Raw genomic sequence first — 22,882 nt, 5'->3', positions numbered from 1 at the left:
CAAAAAAGAAATCTCCAAGAATATAGTACACCCTTACAAACCATATGGCTGAAATTTGAATGAGGTGCACCACAGCAGGTACAAATGACTACAAAACCATTGAACAGTAACTTGGGAGCATCCAGCCTTCCATAAAAAATTAAAACCTAGTCTCAGAAGAAAGATTATTGATGCCCATGTGTCTGGGAGGAGTTACAAAGCCATTTCCAAGCCATTTGATGTACACAATTCTGCTGTCCCACGGATTTACAAATAGAGAACAAGTTGTCTCACCAAATTCAGCACAAGAGCTTAGATCAAAGGATCTACAGGCCTCTCTTGCCACAATCAATGTCAAAGTGCATGACTCAACTGTCAGAAAGACACTGCATAAACCTGGCCTATACGGGAGGTCTGTATGGATGAAGCTTCTGCTCTCAAAAATAATATCAAATCCCAACTGACATTTGCCAGACAACACCTGGATAAAGACCAAAATGACTGCAGCAATCTACTCTGGACGGTGGAGTCAAAGGTGGAGTTGTTTTGCTGCAACGCCAGATGCCATGTTTGGCAAAAAATTTAACACTGCCTTTGAAAAGAAGAACCTACCAACTGTAAAGCATGGAGGCGGTGGCATTATGGTTTGGGGCTGCTTTGCTTTCTCAGGTCTTGGCCAACTTGGCATTGCTGAGTTTACCATGAATTCCATATTGCATTAGAGGCCATTTGTCAAAAAGCTAATGCTGAACTAAACATGAATCTTGCAACAGGACTTTGATTAAAACACACAAGCCAATCTACAACAGAATGGGTCACAAAGAAGAAATGGAGCGTTCTGGAACGGTTGAGTCAAAGCCAAGATCTAATAGTAACTGCTTTTGGGAGACCTGAAGTGGGCTGTGCATACAAGAAAACACTCAAACATGAAATAGAAGATTCTGTGAAGAAGAGTGGGTAGAAGTTACTCCCAAACGATGTAAGACACTGACAGACAGTTATTAAAAATTGCTACGTGAAGTTATTTCAGTCAAAGGGGGCCTCACCGACTACTGAAGCTAAGGGTGTACAAATATTCTTGCACTATGAAATTGCATTTTTGATGATTGTTCATGTATAATTGATTGGAAAGTATAAACTTTCAGTGTTATTTGGAAAATAAGGTTACCTTTATTGGTTGATAGCGTTGAAGTGAAGATTACACATCAATTTTTCCAAATATGTAAAAACTTTTACACTTAACTATAGATTCTAGACATTTACAGCAGTATTATGCCTGCAAAATGATGTGACGCAATAGACTTGATTAACCAGAAACACCTTTTTTTTTCTTGATTAACCTAATTTTTGTTGCCCTGATTGAGGGGTGCTACGTATTATGTGTAAATATTTGTTTTCCTGTTATTTTCAAGAGAAAAACAAATATATATAAACATCCTCTCACAGAAAAACTGAGAATCTATACTTTCAGCTCATAGTATTCATTTGATTTCAAATGCAAACTTTTTGGAGTACAGAGACAAAAGAAGAAAAAACGCTTCAGTCGCCCAATAGAGAGGGCACTGTTGTGATGATGTCACACTGTCTCCGGGGCCCCTCAGTTCTTAATCTAATTGACATAATATGTTAAAGAAGCACGGGTGCATCGGATGATCATGAGAAGTTAACTATACATTTGCATTGAACACAGTTTTAATAATTACTCACCATCTCTTCTGTTGAGTTTAGCAAAGTGTGGAGCGTTATTGGCGGAGGATTGTGAAGAGCTCTCAAAGGCGGCATGGAGCAGATTTGATACCAAAGGGCCATCACAGTTGTCTGAAGAGACCAAAAAAGAACAAACAGGTTAGCGTGATAACACTTACACTCACCAAAAGGATTATTAGGAACACTATACTAATACTGTGTTTGACCCCCTTTCGCCTTCAGAACTGCCTTAATTCTAAGTGGCATTGATTCAACAAGGTGCTGAAAGCATTCTTTAGAAATGTTGGCCCATATTGATAGGATAGCATCTTGCAGTTGATGGAGATTTGTGGGATGCACATCCAGGGTACGAAGCTCCCATTCCACCACATCCCAAAGATACTCTATTGGGTTGAGATCTGGTGACTGTGGGGGCCATTTCAGTACAGTGAACTCATTGTCATGTTCAAGAAACCAATTTGAAATGATTCAAGCTTTGTGACATGGTGCATTATCCTGCTGGAAGTAGCCATCAGAGGATGGGTACATGGTGGTCATAAAGGGATGGACATGGTCAGGTATTTAAACGATGCCCAATTGGCACGAAGGGGCCTAAAGTGTGCCAAGAAAACATCCCCCACACCATTACACCACCAGCCTGCACAGTGTTAACAAGGCATGATGGATCCATGTTCTCATTCTGTTCACGCCAAATTTTGACTCTACCATCTGAATGTCTCAACAGAAATCGAGACTCATCAGACCAGGCAACATTCTTCCAGTCTTCAACTGTCCAATTTTGGTGAGCTCGTGGAAATTGTAGCCTCTTTTTCCTATTTGTAGTGGAGATGAGTGGTACCCGGTGGGGTCTTCTGCTGTTGTAGCCCATCCGCCTCAAGGTTGTGCGTGTTGTGGCTTCACAAATGCTTTGCTGCATACCTCGGTTGTAACAAGTGGTTATTGCTCTTCTATCAGCTTGAATCAGTCGGCCCATTCTCCTCTGACCTCTAGCATCAACAAGGCATTTTTGCCCACAGGACTGCCGCATACTGGATGTTTTTCCCTTTTCACACCATTCTTTGTAAACCCTAGAAATGGTTGTGCGTGAAAATCCCAGTAACTGAGCAGATTGTGAAATACTCAGACCGGCCCACCTGGCACCAACAACCATGCCACGCTCAAAATTGCTTAAATCACCTTTCTTTCCCATTCTGACATTCAGTTTGGAGTTCAAGAGATTGTCTTGACCAGGACCACACCCTTAAATGCTTTGAAGCAACCGCCATGTGATTGGTTGATTAGATAATTGCATTAATGAGAAATTGAACAGGTGTTCCTAATAATCCTTTAGGTGAGTGTATGTAGACACACAAATAATAACCAGAGCAAATATGTGTTCCACATACATGTAGTTATCTAATTTCCTGTGATCTCCATGGGCATGTATCATGCTTCCTCCAGTGAATGACTGATGATCAATAAATGAGGTTCACTGCCCCCAATATCTGACAAATGCATTTTCTTGAATATGCTGACAAACGAGACATCCAACTCATTCAATTATGATGGCATTAGAAACAATTGTGAAAAACAAATGATTCCGACAAGGTTTATACCTAATGCTTCAGTTCAAAGTAATGCGCTGGCTGATGAAATATGAGTTCTCATAATCTTTTTTCTTAATCGTACCAAGTTCTGGCATTCAGTGTGGACTGAGAGACATACATAATTGCCTGCAGCATAATCAGTCATATATTTGGCATTTGTGATGGAGCACAAGAGTGAAAGTTAATTTACCCAATATTGTTAGCAAGAAAAATGGGAAATAAAATTAGTCTGATTGATCAGTCATTTGTGATATCACTGACTCATTTTGGAAAATACAAGGCTTCGAAGTTGCTGAACCTAGCGGCTTCACTATGCTTTCTTTTGTTTAGCTTAATCTCTAAAGGATATTAATGCTGCATTGTAACAGACCCTTGAAATTGCTCAAACAAACCTTGTAGAAAGTGTTTAAAGGGATGTGTCCTGGTCCAAGGAGGATACAAGTCTTTGAAATGCCTCATTGTTGGGACAGAGTAGCTTTCAGTTCAGAGAAAATCAACAAGCAATCTCCTTATTCACATAAAAGACCACAAGCACTGTTTCTTCTTTTGTCTGCTTGCCCTTCCTCAGTTGACATATGTATTTATCTGTTTAGAATAGTGTCAAGAGAATCCAAAAGACAATCCATTAATGTGTCCTGTTTTCAATTGTGGCTTCAGAGAGTGTTGAATTTCATTCTGAGGCTGCAGGGCTTTTATCTCGCACACCGAAAATGTACCATTCCTGTCTTCCCCTATCCCCCCAAAAGATTCTCCTTTCTTATCTGTCAGACTTTTCATTCTTTCCCTAAGGCCAATTAGTAATGGGAAGTTTCATTACATCACCAGCTCAGCAGTACCTCATTGACATGCTGAGACCTGATGCTTTCCATTCCATACTATTGCCCATCACCATAGGTATGATTTGTTGGTTTACAGACAGCAGTGAATGCCAGACTCCAATAATACTATATATCCTTTTCATAAGACTGTATTCTGTCAGCATCTCTTGTGTTGTTCCCATTTTTATTTTTATTTCCCCCCTTCCTTACTCCTCATGCCCGCTCACTGCTCTGTTGTCTCTGTCTCTTTCTCATTAGTGTATTTCCTCTCATCGTCTCTCCTCTGTGACTGCTGGGGACAGCTCTCTCCTTCGTCTACAGGGTGAGGCTCTGCCCTCAGACTCGAGTCTGAGACCTATCACAGACCCTTTCCTCAGTCCCTCCCTCCCTCCGTCTCCTTCTGACAGTCCAGCCCTGCGCTACCATATCCCTTGAGGTATCGGCGGGTGAATTTAGCAAACTCCAACATCAACCAAGCCAGTGACGCTCACCTTCGCCTTACCCCTGTATGCATTACTGATTAATTTGACGTGCAATAGCATCTGACACGTATTACTCCGGGCAAAAACTCCTTGTGCTTCCCAGGTGAGTGTGCAGAGGAAGAGCACCTAACTGTGTGTCCAGACACTCCCAACCGGCCTGCAGTTTTAGCAGGCAAGCGGTAGCTAAGCTGATTATTCTGCTAATTAACCTTTTCACTAGTCTGCTCAATGAGCCCCACATCAAAAAAGACAGCGGCAGGTTCAGTGAATCGATTTCCACCAACATAATGAGGAGAGAGTGACAGCAGGAAGAACAGCCCTGTGATGAAAGGGTACAGGGTGGAGAGGGGCCTGGGAGCTCGAGAAGCCCCCTCTTGTTATCGCTCGGTGTGGTTCGTCTCTGCCAACATCAGAGATGAGATACTTCAGACATAGACAGGGTTAACACTAAGAGAGTACCATTTAAAGAAAAGAAAAAAATACAGAAGAACAAACGATGGAAGACGGTGGTTCTGGAGCTCTAAGATGTGATGCTGTAGCGGCAAGGGAATTGCATGATACCCAACGGTAATCTGTCAAAGCGGGCTCCGAATGCCGAAAGGAATGGACAGCAAGGAGGGTCCAATCCGCTCACATGCATGCAAGGTATACTGTGGAATCACTGTGCTATATCCTCAAGCCAACTGACACAGAGGGAAGAAAAATGCAAAACTTGAAACTTACTTACTTTCCTGGCTGAAAAAAAGAACAACCACTTTGAAATGTTTTCAAAGCAAGAAGTGAGAATAAGGTCGGTGTCTGTTTATTGCCTGATCTTCCTTGCTCTCTTCCCAGTTCTCTTCGTTAAAAGACCTCAAGGCACCTCAAAAAATGTGCCCTTGTGTTGCTCACACTGTCCTTGGTGGCGGTCAAATCTGTGATAAGCCTCAAGGTTGTTGTCAACAGTGTTGGACTGCACAGTCTTTGAAAGCAAGTAGGGCCTTGAGTGCAATCCAATAGACTCCTAGTATTGATCTGCATATTGCACTGTAAGTTGTCAAACCTGGTTACATAAGTACTCTCTCTCTCTTTCTCTCAAGGGATTGCTTTACACTAGCTTTATTTCTCCCCTTCACCATCTCTCGCTTTCTTCCTCCAAATTCCTTACTCTCCGTCTCTCTCACATTTACTGCGATAATAAAAGTGAGTTATTGTTTTGACTTTCGATGTGTCAGGTTTAGTCACGCAAAGTAATTAAAACAGACCACCTGCTATGTGTTTGGCATAAGCCAAACTGGATAACTTTTACCTCAGTTGTAATGTATGCATTACCACCCTCTTACATTGTGAAAAGAAGCGAGCGTGCCAAACATTAAAAACAACTCTTGAAACTTGCATGAGCTGTTGCGTAGCAGGCAATACAGTAGTTGTTGGTCCACTCGTTGTCACATCATGACGTGCTTGGGTTGAAGGTTAAAATGGTAAACTGACAACCATCTTTTCTCAACTATAACCTTAAATGCAATGCAGTCCACAAATATGATTGCAGTTATTTTTACCAATGTGATATCATACAGTACTTCGGGGGGGGGGGGAGCGTGAACTAAAATTGCCTTTCTAGTGCAATAATAACAGAGGTCTAGGTCATCTCCATGACAACAGCTTTTAGCAACATATCGGGAATGAATGGTCAAAATACTTGCTGTGCAGCTCCCCTCTCTACACCTTGACAGGTCACACGGATATAATAGTCAAGGACTGGCATGTGAATATTGTAGTTATCAACCTCAAATTGGAAAATAGTGTGTGAAAGTGAGAGTACTGCCAGTGGACTCAACACAGGGGGCAAGCTGCACAGCATGACTTTGCAGGCTCTGACACATGGTGGATCATCAGCTATCTTTAAAACAAGATCCTATTCTGGCACTGGCAGCCAGGCACTTCTCTCTCAAGGTCCCGGCCCATTCGGAAAAAAGCTTGTGGGGAGGGAGAAAACACACAGGGATTCACTGACCTTGTGTTCCACTGCTTTAAAAAAAAAAAAGCTAAACTGCTTCAGAATGTACTGCACAATACTCTGTAGATTTATCTGCATTGTGTAATACTCTACACAACAATGTTTAACTGTATCTTAGCAAATTACTTTTGACTGAGCTATTGACAATACATTTGCATGGAAAATAATTTGGTCTCACAGTACAAACAAAATATAAATGAAAAAAATGATGTGTGCTTTTGGGAGGAGCATATACATAATATTTGTATCTTATAGCTATTAAGAAGCCTTGTGGATGTAACATGAAATGGAAAAGCTTCTTAGGGAGACTGAACAAGTCTTAGAGTTTGTAAGTCTTACGTTAATACATGGATTGAAATTTAGAGATAAAGCTTGGTTGAATTTATTTTTTCATTTTTAACATTGTCATTTTCCATTAATACTTTTAGCAATAATTACCCATTATGATCTTCTGTTCCTCTATTACTGATTTGTTAATGTTTGAAATAGAGATTCATGAAGACATTGAAGTATTGATTTCTTGATTAGGTATAGTACATCATAAACATTACAAATGCCAACAAATGTGTTAGAAGGTCAACAGAAGGAATAGTTTCCTAGAGAATCTAAACTACAACATATATTTTTTTATGTTTCATTGCTTCTGTAAAAGTCAACAAAATACATCACAGGCCAAGCACACAAAAGAGGAAAGAAAACGTTTAAAGGACGATCCAGTGATGATCTCTTGTTGTACTGAGGTAGGATTTTACAGTGCCTGTCCAAGCAACCTTCACAAGCCTGTAAAACAAAAGTCATTGGAAGAAATAAAAGCAAAATGAGAAGAATAACAATATTTACACAACAGAATTACTGCTCAATCTAGGGCATTGCTGATGCACATTAGGAAGGACATTTGTTCAAGTATTCCAATTGTGTTTGAAGCTTAACTGAATGAACAACAGACTAAATGTTTGAACGAAGTGATACTTTCTTTGAGAATAGAAGATCCTTGGAACCAGATGCTTTAATGGCAAGCAGCCCCTACACTTAGGGTTATTATAGCTGGTGGTGGCGGGGGGGGGGGGGGGGGGGGGGGGGCAAGTTTGATTTGACATGTACTGCAAACCCACAGTACACGCAGTATCTGGACCTTGGTTGAGAGAGAGAAGGGTAATCATTGTGATACTGCAGTACACCGCATACTGTTGGCTCAAACAGCAAGCGTGAGGAATTTACATTAATGAACAGTGTCCATTGGTTATATGGTTTTAGGTGACTAGCAGTCATCCAGGCGTGGCTGATAGTTAAGGAGATGTGACTTAATGCTGTGCTGGAATAGGAACATTATTAACACCAAATATAAACTGTTGCTGTGCCGACGAAGGATTCAGTGTGAAAATTGTACTTATTGTCGAAGGGAGCATTCCAACAAGCCTTACTGATTAAACTATACTGAACCATAATTTGGTTTTCCTTCCTCTGCAAGGGCCACCGCCGAATAACTTTAGAGAAAGCAAGAAAATGTTTGCTGCTGCTGTGCAGTCCAATCAAGGAACATGAATTGAAGATGCAAAGGCATTTTAAATGTTAAACCAATTATTTTTTGCAGATGTTCCATTGTCATTTAGGAGTAGCAGATTACCTTATTCAGGTACTTAAGTCAACAGAAGAATTTGACTAACTACAGATATTCTAGCATACAGTGTCATACTATAGCTAAAAACAACGTTACACTAGTTTGAGGATTCATGCATGACAACATCTAACCTTTAAATCAATAAGCGGTTAAATGAAATCAAACAATTTTCTACACCCATTAAATCCTGAGATAGATTTTCTCTGCTGGTTGTACAAATCACCCACCAGCTTTGATTAGCCTATTACCTGCTTTCTGAGGCATGAAAATTATCTAGGGATTAACACCTGAAGCAGGGCCTGATGAGTCGTCCTTATTAAACATGCTCATTAAAACCCCAAAAAAATAAAATTACCATGGCGATTAGATAATGACAACATTGCCCAAAGATAAACAAATGAAAACATGACATTAAAGGAGTAGTTCAGCATTTTACAAATCTTTAAAATAGTTGGTCCCACCATCCTGAAAGTTGTTTATGGGTCAGGAAAACCCAACCACATATTACATATTCTCATATTTTCACATTTCATCCTTCTTAGAAACTTCAAATAACTATAGCCATCTCTAGCTACAAACTATTTGAAGTGATGGGAGGAGGTAAGCATGGTATGTTGTTTATTTTTGCCTAAATTGAGGAACACATTTTTAAATGTCAAAACCTCAGAAAAGAAACAAATTTGATATTATATCTGGGCATATCACCCAGCCGATAGAGTTCATTTCAGGTGAATTGGAAATAAATTTTCTCAAACATTCATATCTCCCATAGATTATTCTGATAATGATTGGCTAGTAGTGGCTGAAGTTATTTAATGTTTGTAATAGTTGTTTAAAGAAAACTGAACAGTGAATTACAGTTTCTTCAGGTCCATATACAACTTTAAGTTTTAGGAATCATTCAATGTTAAATAGTTAAATAATAAATACTTATTTGATTTTATCCTTTGTCAAAATGTGGCACGTAAATAAACTGATTCACAAATCCACAAATCCATTTTCAGTTATAGGCAGAACCATTGGCATCATGCATGAACACTTCAGTTCCCCAAATCCATCAGTGTGAGATTAGAGCACTTCCAGCAAGCAGAAGGAGATTAAGAGGCCAGTGATCTGAGTGTCGGCCTCCTCTTCCACTGATCCAGCATGCCTGCCAGGCACCAATAAGAGCAGTGAGTGGGGTGGACCTCCTTCACTTAGCCATTTAATGCACCTCATCACTCCTTAGTTGTTTGTGTTGAACAATGTGGCATCTGCACAAGAACTGTGTGAGTGGCTTCTAAAGTTGATCCCAGGACATGATTAGAATTGGCCACTGCCTGATTATAATCGTCCTTGTACTTAATTTATCGGCGGCGAAGCGATTTGTCTGGTATAATTTTATTTTGGATGACATCCACTCCATGTTGGGAGCCATCCTCTTGCATACAACTGCTGTGGAGATACATACAAATGTAGGCCTAGTCCACAACATCATGTAAAAGATGTTAAAAATACAGATACCATTTAGATTTTTTGCACTACTCGGACTGCTGGATCTCATCTGACCTGATTTGAAGGCACTCAGATTGTTTGCCAGCAGATGTCTCTGATGATGTTGTTTTTAAGACCTAGATACGGTTGGGCAGGGAGATATCTGCCAATGTACATTACACACATCACTACAGCAAGCCCCAATGTGCACTGAAAGGATTTTGATGTTGTGTCTGAATCTATCTCTCTCTTTCTCTCGATTTCCACGGTACATGTTACAGGCTACAGGTGACTACTGATAATTTGACAGTCTCACACAGCTGGGAACTCATTCTACAGCAACAGGGAGTGTGAATCATGGGGATAAAATGATTGCACATGTTTCATAGGTGTTAAAACATTTAAGTATGTTTTTCCTTGGCAAATTAAGTCTGAAATTGTAAACTAGAAGCGTTTTTAAACCTCAAAGTTTGCATTTCCTGATGTAAAGAACAATTCCAGCAACAACAGAGTGATCAAACTAAGACACAGCATCTGTGCTGTGCATGTTGGCTATTTGTTTTGTCTCCCACTCTGCCCCTTCATTTCCCTCTGATACACTCTGAGCTGCGATGTAAACCCTGCAGAGCTATGGTATGAGTCTTCACATCAATATCATGTAAGAGGATCAAGGTTTAACGGTTTAGGCTTGTTGCATCACCAGGAATGCATTTTTGTAACTTTATATTGGCTAAGCACTCCAAATAAATAAAGCGATGTTGGAAAGCACACACTGTTCTGTCGTAGGACCTGACACTTCTTTTATTATTACACAAACGGATTGATGTAGTTTTCCTTCCACTTACTCATCAAAAACTATTAATAACATGTTGTTACAACAACTATGGCACTGGTATAACAGCAGCCTAACAAGTCACTTATGCAGTGTGGGAAATAAATCCCAAACATCACTACAGCACAACTTGAGTCCAAGCACATGGTTAGACAATCTATCCCGCCCCCGACTGCAGCGGTGACTCAGCTCGAATGGTCGGTGGTCGCATAATTACATTTCCCCGCAGTCAGCACATTAACTCAGCCTGCTACTGTTGGAGGGAGGCTGGCTGATTGTACTGTAGAAGATTTTAGGCAGCAGCACTGGATTGGGCAGAACTGGGGTGTGCTCTACTCGTCTTGGCTGTCTGAACTGAAAGAGAAGGGTATTGTATTACTCAAAGTTCTAAATTACCGTCCCCTCTCTGTAGAAAGGCTCTTAAGGGGTTTTGCTCTACTCCGCCTGTTGGTTTAAGTCTGAAAGGGATTTTCCTAAAAGGGAGTTCCTAAAAGGAAGTCAAATTGGTTGATAGCTGAAGGTACTGTACATTTGTTGGATTTTTTAAGCATCGAGAAGTTCAGATGCAGTCAAACGAATCCCTGAAGACATAATCCCATATGCAGTCTGTTAGCCTGCAAAGCACAGTCTGAAGTACAGCATAAATATTTCTGAGGGTAAGACATGGTTTAATATTATCTCACCACTAATTCACGAAGATAGACGCTAGGGCACAGAGGATGCAGATGGTTTGTGACCTGGATACAAACTTCATGAACTATTAAGATAGTTTTGTACGTGCAGTGGATAGTAAAAGTCTTTCCAGCCCTTACACAGCTAATTCTTCTATCTTTACATTAAAATGTCACTGATTACATTTCATTTTTTCCTCAAGAAATACACAATCCATTCCACCAAAGAGGAAGAATGTGAGATTTTTTTTCTCTAGGTAAAAGAATTAGAAGACTTGCGAGTGGTGATTCTATACTGACATGCCTGGCTGGTGTGATGCAGACGAGAGTCGAGTGTGGACGAACGGATTCAGTTGGGAGTGTTCAGAGTAATTTTACTTTCATATGAGCAATTCTAAAAATATTGTTAAGTTGTTAATGCTGTACATTTACTGTGAAAATCACTAGAAAATGTGGTGTAAGAGAATGTGGTATAAGTGTTCCCCTGTTTTGGTACTGGTTATGTCATCTAGCACTTGCATGTCCTTACTGTGGGACAGCGGTGCTCAGTAAAGAAAGACAGCATGCTGTGCGATGTTTGGCTGGCTTGCAGTGTGAGCTCTCGCCAATGAGCACTAGACTGTATCATGGTGACAGCCAGATGGTCGCTGACGCTACCAAAATATTACAAGTTGTTTCTCGTGTAGGCTGCTATCCTACTCAGATATAACCAAGTGGGATGGAACAAATTGCCTACATTAGTTCCCGCCAGTGACATGTAATGCAGCTGCTTGGTGAAGTCTGTTGCAAGTCTGCTCCTCGGTAGAAAGGGGTCAGTGGGAACTGGGAAGCACATCAATCAACCTATAAAATGTGTGTTCGGTGGAGTTTGGACACAGACTCATTGAAGGGTATTTTTTTCATTTGACTAATTTCTACACTGTTGAATAACAGATCGAATGGAATCATATAGTACCCAAAAAGTGTTAAACAAATCCAAATGCATTTCTATTTTAGATTCTTCACCAAACCCACTGTTGCCTTGATAAAAGTGTTTGTACTACTTGATGCCATATGTGTTATGTCATAGTTTTGATGTCTTCACTATCATTCTACAATGTGGAAAATAGTAAAAAGAAAGAAACAATGTAGGTATGTTCAAACTTTTGACTGGTACTGTATATAGAATATGTAGTCTATACTGTTAAAAAGTTTGGGGTCACTTAGAAATGTCCTTGTTTTCAAAAGAAAAGCAAAATTTTTTGTCTATTAAAATGACATCAAATTTATCAGAAATACAGTGTAGACATTGCTAATGTTGTAAATGACTATTCTAGCTGGAAACTGCTGATTTTTAATGGAATAAATACAGAGGAGTACAGAGGCCCATTATCAGCAACCATCAGTCCAAGTTTATCATTTTAAAAGGCTAACTGACCATTAAAAAACCCTGTTGCAATTATGTTAGCACAGCAGAAAACGGTTGTGCTGATTAAAGAATCAATAAAACTTTCTTTAGACAAGTTGAGTTTCTGGAGCATCTGATCTGAACCTCATCAGTCTATTGTTGTTCTTCGAAATAAAGGCTATTCCATGCAAGATATTGTCATGCAACTGAAAATTGTGTAAAACTCTCTGTACTACTCCCTTCAAAAAACAGCGCAAACTGTCTCAAACCAGAATAGAAAGAGGGGTGGGAGGTCCCTGTGCATAACTGAGCAAGAGTACCAGTAATACATGTCTAGTGTCTAGTTTGAGAAAGAGACGGTTCACAGGTCCTCAACTGGCAGCTTTATTGAATAGTACCCGCAGAACACCAGTCTCAACTTCAACAGTGAAGAGGCGACTCCAGGATGCTGGCCTTCAAGGTAGAGTTGCAAAAAAAATACATATCTCAGACTGGCCAACAAAAAGAAAAGATAAAGATGGGCAAATGAACACAGACACTGGACAGAGGAAGATTAGAATAAAGTATAATGCACTGACAAATATAAGTTTGAAATGTTCAGATCACAAAGAAGAACATTTGTGAGATGCAGACCAAATGAAAATATGCTGGAGGAGTGTTTGATGCCATCTGCCATGCATGGTGGGGGCAATGCGATGGTCTGGGGGTCTTTTGGTCATGGTTAAGTGAGAGATTTGTACAGGGTAAAATGGATACTGAAGAAAGAAGGATATTACTCCAATTTGCAATGCCGTGCCATACCCTGTGGACGGTGCTTGATTGGAGCCAATTTCCTCCTACAACAGGACAATGACCCAAAGCACAGCTCCAAACTATGCAAGAACTATTTAGGGAAGAAGCAGTCACCTGATATTCTGTCTGTAATGAAGTGGACAACACAGTTACTGGATCTCAACCCTATTGAGCTGTTGTGGGAGCAGCTTGAGAGTTTGGTACGTAAGAAGCGCCCATCAAGCTAATCCAACTTGTGGGAGGTGCATCAGGAAGCAAGGGGTGAAATCTCTTCAAAAATACATCAACATATTGACAACTAGAATGCCAAAGGTCTGCAAGGCTGTAATTGCTGCAAATGATAGATTATTTGACGAAAGCCAAGTTTGAAGGACACAATTATTATTTAATGTCAATTACTATATTTCCTATACATTTTGCTGTATTTCCTATTCATACACATTTTGTGTATGCGTTCATGGAAAAGAAGGACATTTCTAAGTGACCCCAAACTTTAGAACAGCAGTATTTATATATGCATATATATTTTTAACCTATAATTGTCTATTACTGCCATCGGCTTCAGCTGCTTTATTTGTTAAAAATGTCCTTGTGACCGCTTTGAACATCTAATTATATAATCAGCCCATTTGTCTCTCAACTCTCTCATTTGTCTGTCCCTCAACTCTCTTTGCTCATTATTAAGCTTTTCAGTCACAAAAACAAACATTGCTCTATGATGAATCCAGATTCATGTATGGTAACAATTTGCCCTATTTTCATAGAATATCTTAGGTTATTTCTCTACTGTGTCAGATGTAGAATTTGTTCTTCCACAGCCTGTATGCCAATGTTGCTTTGGGTTTCTGCACTATTTAAGGGTTATGGTTTCTATAAAATATGACCAACTAATTAATAATCATGTTATAAGTGCAATTGTTTTCCTTTGAAAAAATTGTAAACTAAGATGTTAAAAAGCAGCTTTTCTATATTGGAATTGTGTGTACATATCCTAAACAAAGGATTGTGTGGGCATATATTGGTCATCAAAGATATTCTGGCAAGTTGACTGGACAGCTCATTCTTCTCTCAACGTCTTATTGGCAAGATCATCCTCCTCAGGAGTATTGCATTGCCTCTCAAATATATTCACCCCCTTTGGACATTTCCACATTTTATTATGGAATGGATTAGGAGTTTTTGCCATCACAAACATTTTGTATCACAATTTTATTTTGTATCACAATATAATGTGTAATGTCCAAGGTGCATAATACTTTTGAAAGGCACTGTGCATGTCTTCGATGCCATTTTAAAAATGGTATGAGATGCAAGTTGGAGGTCAAAATTCCAATTTATGTTAGGCCAACAAATATAGTCAAAAAACATTAAAGGTGAGAAGTTGGCTTAACAAACCAAATGCAATGGTGAATCTTAGAGCACAGACATTCTAGTGCCTTAGGTTCGAATGTGTTTAATAAATAAATTAGCTATTTTCTCAGCAAAGAAAGACGTGGGGTGAAACATCTGGGTTCTGATAAAATCCACTTAGATTAGATTATATTCAACTTTATTGTCTTTGAACAAGTACAAATACAGTACAACTGTCACGGTAAGGTGAGCAGCAGCGCCACCGTTCCGTGCACCTTTAGTTTCTCATCACTTACGAAACACATTCCGAACTTGATTTGTCACGTCTTAATCATGCACACCAGGTCCCTATCTACTAATTTCTAAGTGTTTAAATGTTTCCCCTCTGCTCCCAACAGTGTTTGACGTTGTGTGTTGCCGGTTAAATGTAAGTTCCTTATACCCGTTGCTACATTTATTTTGCTGCTTTAGACAGCCATTTGCTTTCGTGTGTTTTTTTGTGCTCGGTATTTGTTTGTTTGTTTGTTTGTTTGTTTCTTGTTATTAAAAAGAACTACACTGACTACCTCTGCCTGCAACCTGGTTCCTTGCTACCTCAACACCACCATTCATTACAACAACGATATGCAAGTTTGCGTCTAACCAGAAGTTCAAATAGAGGAGGGCAGAAAAAGTATTAAGTATGTTTGTACAAGTGGAATTTATAGATGTGCAATTAATGAAAAAAACATTACATATGGCAATTCTAAATGTGCAATGAAAGCAGTTGTGTCAATACTTGACCACTCAATGGCAAATCAGAACATTAATGGCAAAATGATGTGATTAATAAAATGATGTGATTGCATCATGTTGTGTTTTGTTGCATCATGTGTATTGTGCACATGTGGTGCTCCTGTCCTATCAGTGTCTCGCTCAAGCAGGATGAGACCATACTTGCCTTCGTTGTATTCATTTTGTTAATAAATCGCCCCTGGGCATAGCACCCTCTGCCTCTTTCTCCGTGTCCATCCTCAGCTTCCATGCTATTCAAATATTTTCCCATCTTTTTTAATGTTAATTTTAATTTGTTTGCAATCTACACTGTTCCAAGCAATGGTTTCAACATAAAAGTACAGTACACATATGTAATATCCCCTCTACTATAGAGGCTAAGCCTATTAATTGGATTATGGTTGAGCGTGTGCATGTCAATGTTGTCAATCAGCAAGGTTTTTGTACCCTTATTTTACCACATAAGAGAACTGACAACACAATCTCATTTACAGCAAATACCTGAGCAAGGGTTAACTGCCTTCCTTCCAGACACATCTTCACCTTGCTGACTTGACTTATTTATGTCTTAAGTAGAGAAAATAGAAACAAAATAAAACAACTTCTTGTAAGTCTATGTAGACACAGTGGGGAGAACAAGTATTTGATACACTGCCGATTTTGTAGGTTTTACTACTTACAAAGCATGTAGAGGTCTGTAATTTTTATCATAGGTACACTTCTACTGTGAGAGACGGAATCTAAAAAAACTAAAATCCAGAAAATCACATTGTATGATTTTTAAATAATTAATTTGCATTTTATTGCATGACATTTTATTATTTGATCACCTACCAATTAGTAAGAATTCCGGCTCTCACAGAGCTGTTAGTTTTTTCTTTAAGAAGCCCTCCAGTTCTCCACTCATTACCTGTATTAACTGCACCTGTTTGAACTCGTTACCTGTATAAAAGACACCTGTCCACACACTCAATCACACAGACTCCAACTTCTCCACAATGGCCAAGACCAGAGAGTTGTGTAAGGACTTCAAGGATAAAATTGTAGGCTGGGATGGGCTACAGGACAATAGGCAAGCCGCTTAGTGAGAAGGCAACAACTGTTGGTGCAATTATTAGAAAATGGAAGAAGTTCAAGATGACGGACCCTCAGTCTGGGGCTCCATGCAAGATCTCACCTCGTGGGGCATCAATGATCATGTGGAAGGTGAGGGATCAGCCCAGAACTACACGGCAGGACTTGGTCAATGACCTGAAGAGAGCTGGGACCACAGTCTCAAAGAAAAACATTAGTAACACACTACGCCGTCATGGATTAAAATCCTGCAGCGCACGCAAGGTCCCCCTGCTCAAGCCAGCGCATGTCCAGGCCCTTCTGAAGTTTGCCAATGACCATCTGAATGATCCAGAGGAGGAATGGAAGAAGGTCATGTGGTCTGATGAGACCACATGATCATTCTTTGGGGATGCTTTTCTGCAAATGGGACAGGACGACTGCACCGTATTGTGGGGAGGATGGATGGGGCCATATATCGCGAGATCTTGGCCAACAACCTCCTTCCCTCAGTAAGAGCATTGAAGATGGGTCGTGGCTGGGTCTTCCAGCAGGACAACGACCCGAAACACACAGCCAGGGCAACTAAGGAGTGGCTCCATAAGAAACATCTCAAGTTCCTGGAGTGGCCTAGCCAGTCTCCAGACCTGAACCCAATAGAAAATCTGAAAGCTGAAATTCCGTATTGCCCCGAAACCTGAAGGATCTAGAGAAGGTCTGTATGGAGGAGTGAGCCAAAATCCCTGCTGCAGTGTGTGCAAACCTGGTCAGGAACTACAGGAAACGTATGATCTCTGTAATTGCAAACAAATATTTCTGTACCAAATATTAAGTTCTGCTTTTCTGATGTATCAAATACTTATGTCATGCAATAAAATGCAAATTAATTACTTAAAAATCATACAATGTGATTTTCTGGATAATTTTTTTTTTAATCCGTCACTCTCAGTTGAATAGTACCTATGATGAAAATTACATGCTTTGTAAGTGGGAAAACCTGCAAAATGGGCAGGTTATCAAATACTTCCCCACTCTACATGCACAATATTGTCCTCTGTTAATATAATTAAACGAAAAACAAGAAATCTGTTAAAAATAGATAAATACAACAACTGTATATCCTGACTGTATCCAGTCCCTGCTACCATCTGTTGTCGCTTGTTGTATCTCTCCACTACCACTGTCTCCATATTTGTTCTTGATTTAATGGACTCATAGGGGACCTAACTCAAGGCGAAAAGCAGAGATCACAACAACTCCCCATCCAAGAACTCTGAGTATTCATCAAAATACCTGAACCATCAAGTTCCACCAACCATTAGAATCAACTATACCCAACTATCAAGATCCTTCAAACCATCACCCTCTCAAAGAGCGCCCACTCTTCAGAGTTCTATTGCCCGTATACTATGAGCACACGCTTTTCAGCATCCTTTGGACAACTTTGTCCCTCCACCAGTGGCACTATACTCTCCAGTATCTTATGTACAAGGCCATTCACACACCAAGAGCTCTTCAGTGCCTATAAACGTCATCTGCAAGCTATTGGACGCAACCCATATTAACATGACACAACAACCATTTAAAGATGGCCTTAGTGGGAGTGACCTTACTGAGTAAAGTATCTGTCATGTTCACTGGCACCAAAATAGCTAATGTTGTTCAATATGGGCAGTGTGCGTCATGGCTGAATATGAGTTACAGCTTTAAAAATGCACAACTCATAACTGCGCTTCCACTAAAACCAGCTTTCGGCAAGTCTTAAACATAACTACTGTAATTGAGCACTTCTCACTCCTCCTATCTCAGTATCAGCATATTAGTATCAAAGATAAATTACCAATCCTTGTGCAACAGTTTAAACAAGTCAAAATTGCCAACAGGAATGTTATCATCAGTTCACCCCAAACTGGACTTGCCTCATATATCCATGAGCTGAAAGCATCTAGGAATGAATATCAGAAAACACCAAAGAAGATACGGTACCATTCAGTGCAAACCTCACCGATAGCCACAGTAATTTGAAAGTGATAATTCCAATCATAATTGACACTCCAGGTGATCCAACCTCACCTCCAATGAATGACCCCAGTGCTGGGAAACAATCTGGATCGCTGTTGATCCTGAGTGACCCCTCACAGGTTTAGTCATTAGCCCTGACTGGAAGTCAGCAGCCGTGGATTAGTGGATGATTAGCCCCCACTGAAAAGCAGACTGAAAATGAAGGACTCCCATTGGAGGAGAATCATGTATCCCAGCAGTCGCAGATGGTGGGTCTGACACAAAATATTTTTCTGCTTCCTATTATAAAATGTGGCTAATAGTTTTTGTTGACTGCACATTTAAGTAAACATACTACAAATGTGACATATTATTCTGTGTGGTGAACATGTTGATAAATCAATTAGAATTTATTGGATAACATTCATCACCATAACTCATTGAAGTCATGCAACACATGGAGGGCTTATAGATATAAGTGTAACATATAGTAAGCGCAAAGTAAAAAGCAAATTGGGCCAATTTCCCCAAACACAAAGTAAACCTGTACATAAGCAAAGATGCTGTCTGCAACAGTTTGAGAGGGACATCTTATCTCATCTGTGGTACTACATAATTTTCTGACCATACCTTTAAATTACCATGGAGCGTAACAGGATTTGGATGCAAAAGGCACATTTTGAATTGACTGGTCATTTGGATATTTATTTTGTGGACATGTTAACCCTGTAGCTAGTTATGAAATGAATTAATTTCATTATAGCAAATAGATTTACTACTATTTACAGCATATGTATAGAACTCAATAAGCTAGATGAAGAACGGAATTCTGTCAGCGTAGAAGCGATTAGACCATAAATTCAAAGGCCTCCACTGGCGCCACACTGATCAAATTGATTTTTCATGTAGGAAGCATCTGTCTGAATGGCCTTGGATCATGTTTCTTAAGCTTTGTATGAGCGTGTGTGTGCGCACGTATGCTTGTATGTGTGTCTGTCTGTGCGTTTGTATATAAGTGTGTGTGTGTGTGTGTGTGTGTGTGTGTGTGTGTGTGTGCCTGTGTGTGTGCATATTCAGAAATAGAATGACTGAGAGCCCATTATAGCTTTTTTTCACCCAGAAATTAATTTACATAGATTCAAAGAGACTGACAAGTGTTTTATGTGTGGCAATTACCATTATACGAAGAAAAAACAACTACTTAATGAGAAAACACAACCATTGGGTGAGCTGACCTGTGCTGACCTGAGCTGGTCTACAGTATTATTTTTCCACACACTGTAGGATGAAAACGTTTTCTTAAGGGTACTCATTTAACTGAAAACAGCAAATATCCCCACTGACATTGTATATTATTAGGACACTGGAAACTTGAAGCCAAAGACTTAATAAAAGTGAAACTAGTTATTACAACAAAAAAACATTTATAAACTAGTTCAAAGCAATTATAAACTAGCTCAAAGCAATGAACATGTATAGTGTTTTTTGTCTGCGCGGGTCATTGTTCTAGAAACAAATTCCATTTAGTCTTAACACTTCAAAACTATTAGTCACACCCTTGCCAAATAGAAAAAAAAAAAACTGAAAAGTCAGAACAAAACAGCAATAACACCCTACAAACTTTTTGAAACCCTAACCCCTAACCCTCATCCATAACTGCTTACCAAACCATAATCTGAAATGTAGGGTCAAAATAAAGTAGAGGAGGTACGGTAATTGAGAAAACACATCACAGACACTTCATGTGCAACAGCTTCATGAGGAACTCTGACTCAAGAGATGCGAAACAACCACACTCTCATTAGCACAAAAACTGCAATGATTTTGACCAGCGGGAACTGAACCGTTCTAGAAGAATAAGTCTGGTAGAAAACACAAACATGTGAACGAGGCAGTTATGCAGCTGTGAATTTATCCACAACAGTTGTGTTTGCAATGGATTTAGACACCCCTTTAGGATAAATGTCCCCTTTGCCAACTGTATCACTGCCCTGTCCTCTGTGTCTTGCCAACGCAAACAATTTAATGCCCCGCCGAGTCTCACCGGGATGTATCATAATCTGCATGATCTGTGATACTGGACGAGGGCTGGTCATGGTGAGGCGGACAATCACGATTGTGATCATGATAACGGTTTATCACAATGTCCGCTCCAGCACCGGGGGTCAACAGCTGATTACCATTTTGGAAATATAGGACATTAGCCGATAAGAACGGCCCATTGTAATTCAACAACGCCAAGACAACATCCGTCCAGAGAGATTGTAAGGACATTTTTGTCCTCCTTGTTTGGCTTTTCAAAGGGACATTCAGACCATGTCTCAACCGCTGAAGCATCCCTAGATTTACCGATCACTCTCGGGTCTAAATGACCCCTATGGAAACACTGGCAATAAATCAGCATGGGCAAAAGAGAAAATCATGGTCACAAGCCCATGCTATTGTCTTTGTATTACCGCCCAAGGTCATGTCTACTGTGCTTGCAGTATGCAGTCTTATGGTGGAGGTATTCATTTACATTTTGGAGAGATTCAGAGGTCTGATGGCTCATTATATCTGACAGTGTCAGTGTGAGAGTGTGTGTGGGTGTCTAATAAGGGCACTTTTATAAAACCCTGTGACTTGTGTATTCTCAAGGCCCATTTCCCCATGGTATTGACAGGATCTGGAGCAATATGCTGCAGCCAGACCTTATGGAAGTATGAACTACAATCAGTAGGAGATTTTGTAATGGAACCCTCCCCACCCCGCTCCCTCGCTAATGTTCATAGCCCAAGGCAACCTTCACAGCCGGACTCACCCTCCCAACAGGACTGCATTTAAAACGCCTCACATCTGACCTAATAAAAAGTTAAGGTAAAATACCTCACACTAATGCTCTGATCAAAAGTCCACAAACCCCCAGAGACTAGAGACATATTAGGAATGTGAAAATAGGAGACCTTTATAGGCCCAGCTGTAAAATATGACACCGGGAGGTGAATTCATTATGGATGCAAATGTATGTCTCTGATTCACATACAGTAGATGCACTTGTTATAAACATCAACACCTGATCTGCCACAACTCTAGACGGCTGCTTTTATAGATATGTTGAATCCTTTGTTGACATAGTCTTTTAAACTTTTGGGTGTTTACATACAAAAGTCAGAATGAAATCCTCGCCTGGTTTTCACTAAGATTATTACTTTGTAATATTATAGAGAATGTACTCTGCAGTGCAACAGTATTAGTTGTTAATATGTAAAATGGCATGGTTGTTTCATGTTTTGCTAGTATGTTGGTTCTAGCTAGTGTGAGAGCCCTAAACAAGATTGGCCTAAATATGAATATTGCCCAAATCAACCCATCACAGCTTGCACTGAGCCCCTTTAATCTCATTACACACATCAATAAAATTGCTTCTATCACAACAACAGTAAGAAACTCATTGTCTCTCTCATCTGTCTCTCTCTGCTAACACTTTCAGATGGAAACTTGTCGAGTTGTTGTCGAATTCCTTTGGAAAATAATGCAGTAATGTTTATATGGTCATGATTTATACATATAGATGTTTATTCCAATGTTATTGAATTGTTATATGATGTTATATGATTTTGCAGTAGACAATTTTGTTCATGAACGACTCAGCTAATATAACAACATTCGTTGGCTTCCCCTTAGCATGTTTTATTATATGATTTAGTATTACTATTACTATAACTATCTGAATAGCTAGGCAGCTATGTGAGCATGGGCAACATGTATCTCTCGCTCATCTCTCCCCCAAAGACATTTATCATCTCTCTCACACATCTCTCTTACATCTCCCAAATCTCTTGCTCACGCTGCTCACTCACTTTTTTATCTCAACGTGTAAATGCTGCACTTACAAAGCATGTAAAGGTCTGTAATTTTGAACATAGGTACATTTCAACTGTGAGTGTTGGAATCTAAAACTAAAATCCAGAAAATCACACTGTATGATTTTTAAATAATGAATTTACATTTTATTGCATGACATAAGTATTTGATACATCAGAAAAGCAGAACTTAATATTTGGTACAGAAACCTTTGTTTACAATTACAGAGATCATATGAGATCAATTACAGAGATCATAGGATTTTGGCCCACTCCTCCATACAGAACCTTCTCCAGATCCTTCAGGTTTCGGGGCTGTCACTGGGCAATACAGACTTTCAGCTCCCTCCAAAGATTTTCTACTGGGTTCAGGTCTGGAGACTGGCTAGGCCACTCCAGGACCTTGAGATGCTTCTTATGGAGCCACTTAGTTGCCCTGGCTGTGTGTTTCGGGTCGTCATCATGCTGGAAGACGCAGCCACAACCCATCTTCAATGCTCTTACTGAGGGAAGGAGGTTGT

At 39.8% G+C, this 22,882-nt stretch overlaps 1 protein-coding gene across 3 annotated transcripts in view; it reads right to left on the bottom strand.

Annotated features, from left to right (window-relative positions):
• Positions 1–22,882, bottom strand: part of LOC105030805 (contactin-associated protein-like 5) — an 87,972-nt gene that overhangs the window by 53,580 nt on the left and 11,510 nt on the right. Inside the window, exons 1-2 of one of the 3 annotated variants that reach the window (XM_029113470.2) lie at positions 5,300–5,400; positions 1,687–1,797 (exon numbers count right to left, since the gene is read on the bottom strand). Coding sequence is in view for 2 of the 3 variants with exons in the window: in XM_029113469.2 (XP_028969302.2) it covers positions 1,687–1,797; positions 3,665–3,731 (178 nt within the window). In the remaining variant the exon portion in view is untranslated. Of the gene's footprint in view, positions 1–1,686; positions 1,798–3,664; positions 3,801–5,299; positions 5,401–22,882 lie in introns of those variants that run through there. The other 2 variants (XM_029113469.2, XM_029113468.2) reach the window with 2 other exon arrangements.

The sequence above is a fragment of the Esox lucius genome, chromosome 16 (assembly GCF_011004845.1).
Source record: "Esox lucius isolate fEsoLuc1 chromosome 16, fEsoLuc1.pri, whole genome shotgun sequence".
NCBI classification, from domain to species: domain Eukaryota; kingdom Metazoa; phylum Chordata; class Actinopteri; order Esociformes; family Esocidae; genus Esox; species Esox lucius.
The sequence above is the reverse complement of the archived record's forward strand: the minus strand, read 5'-3'. Positions and strand labels throughout refer to the sequence as shown.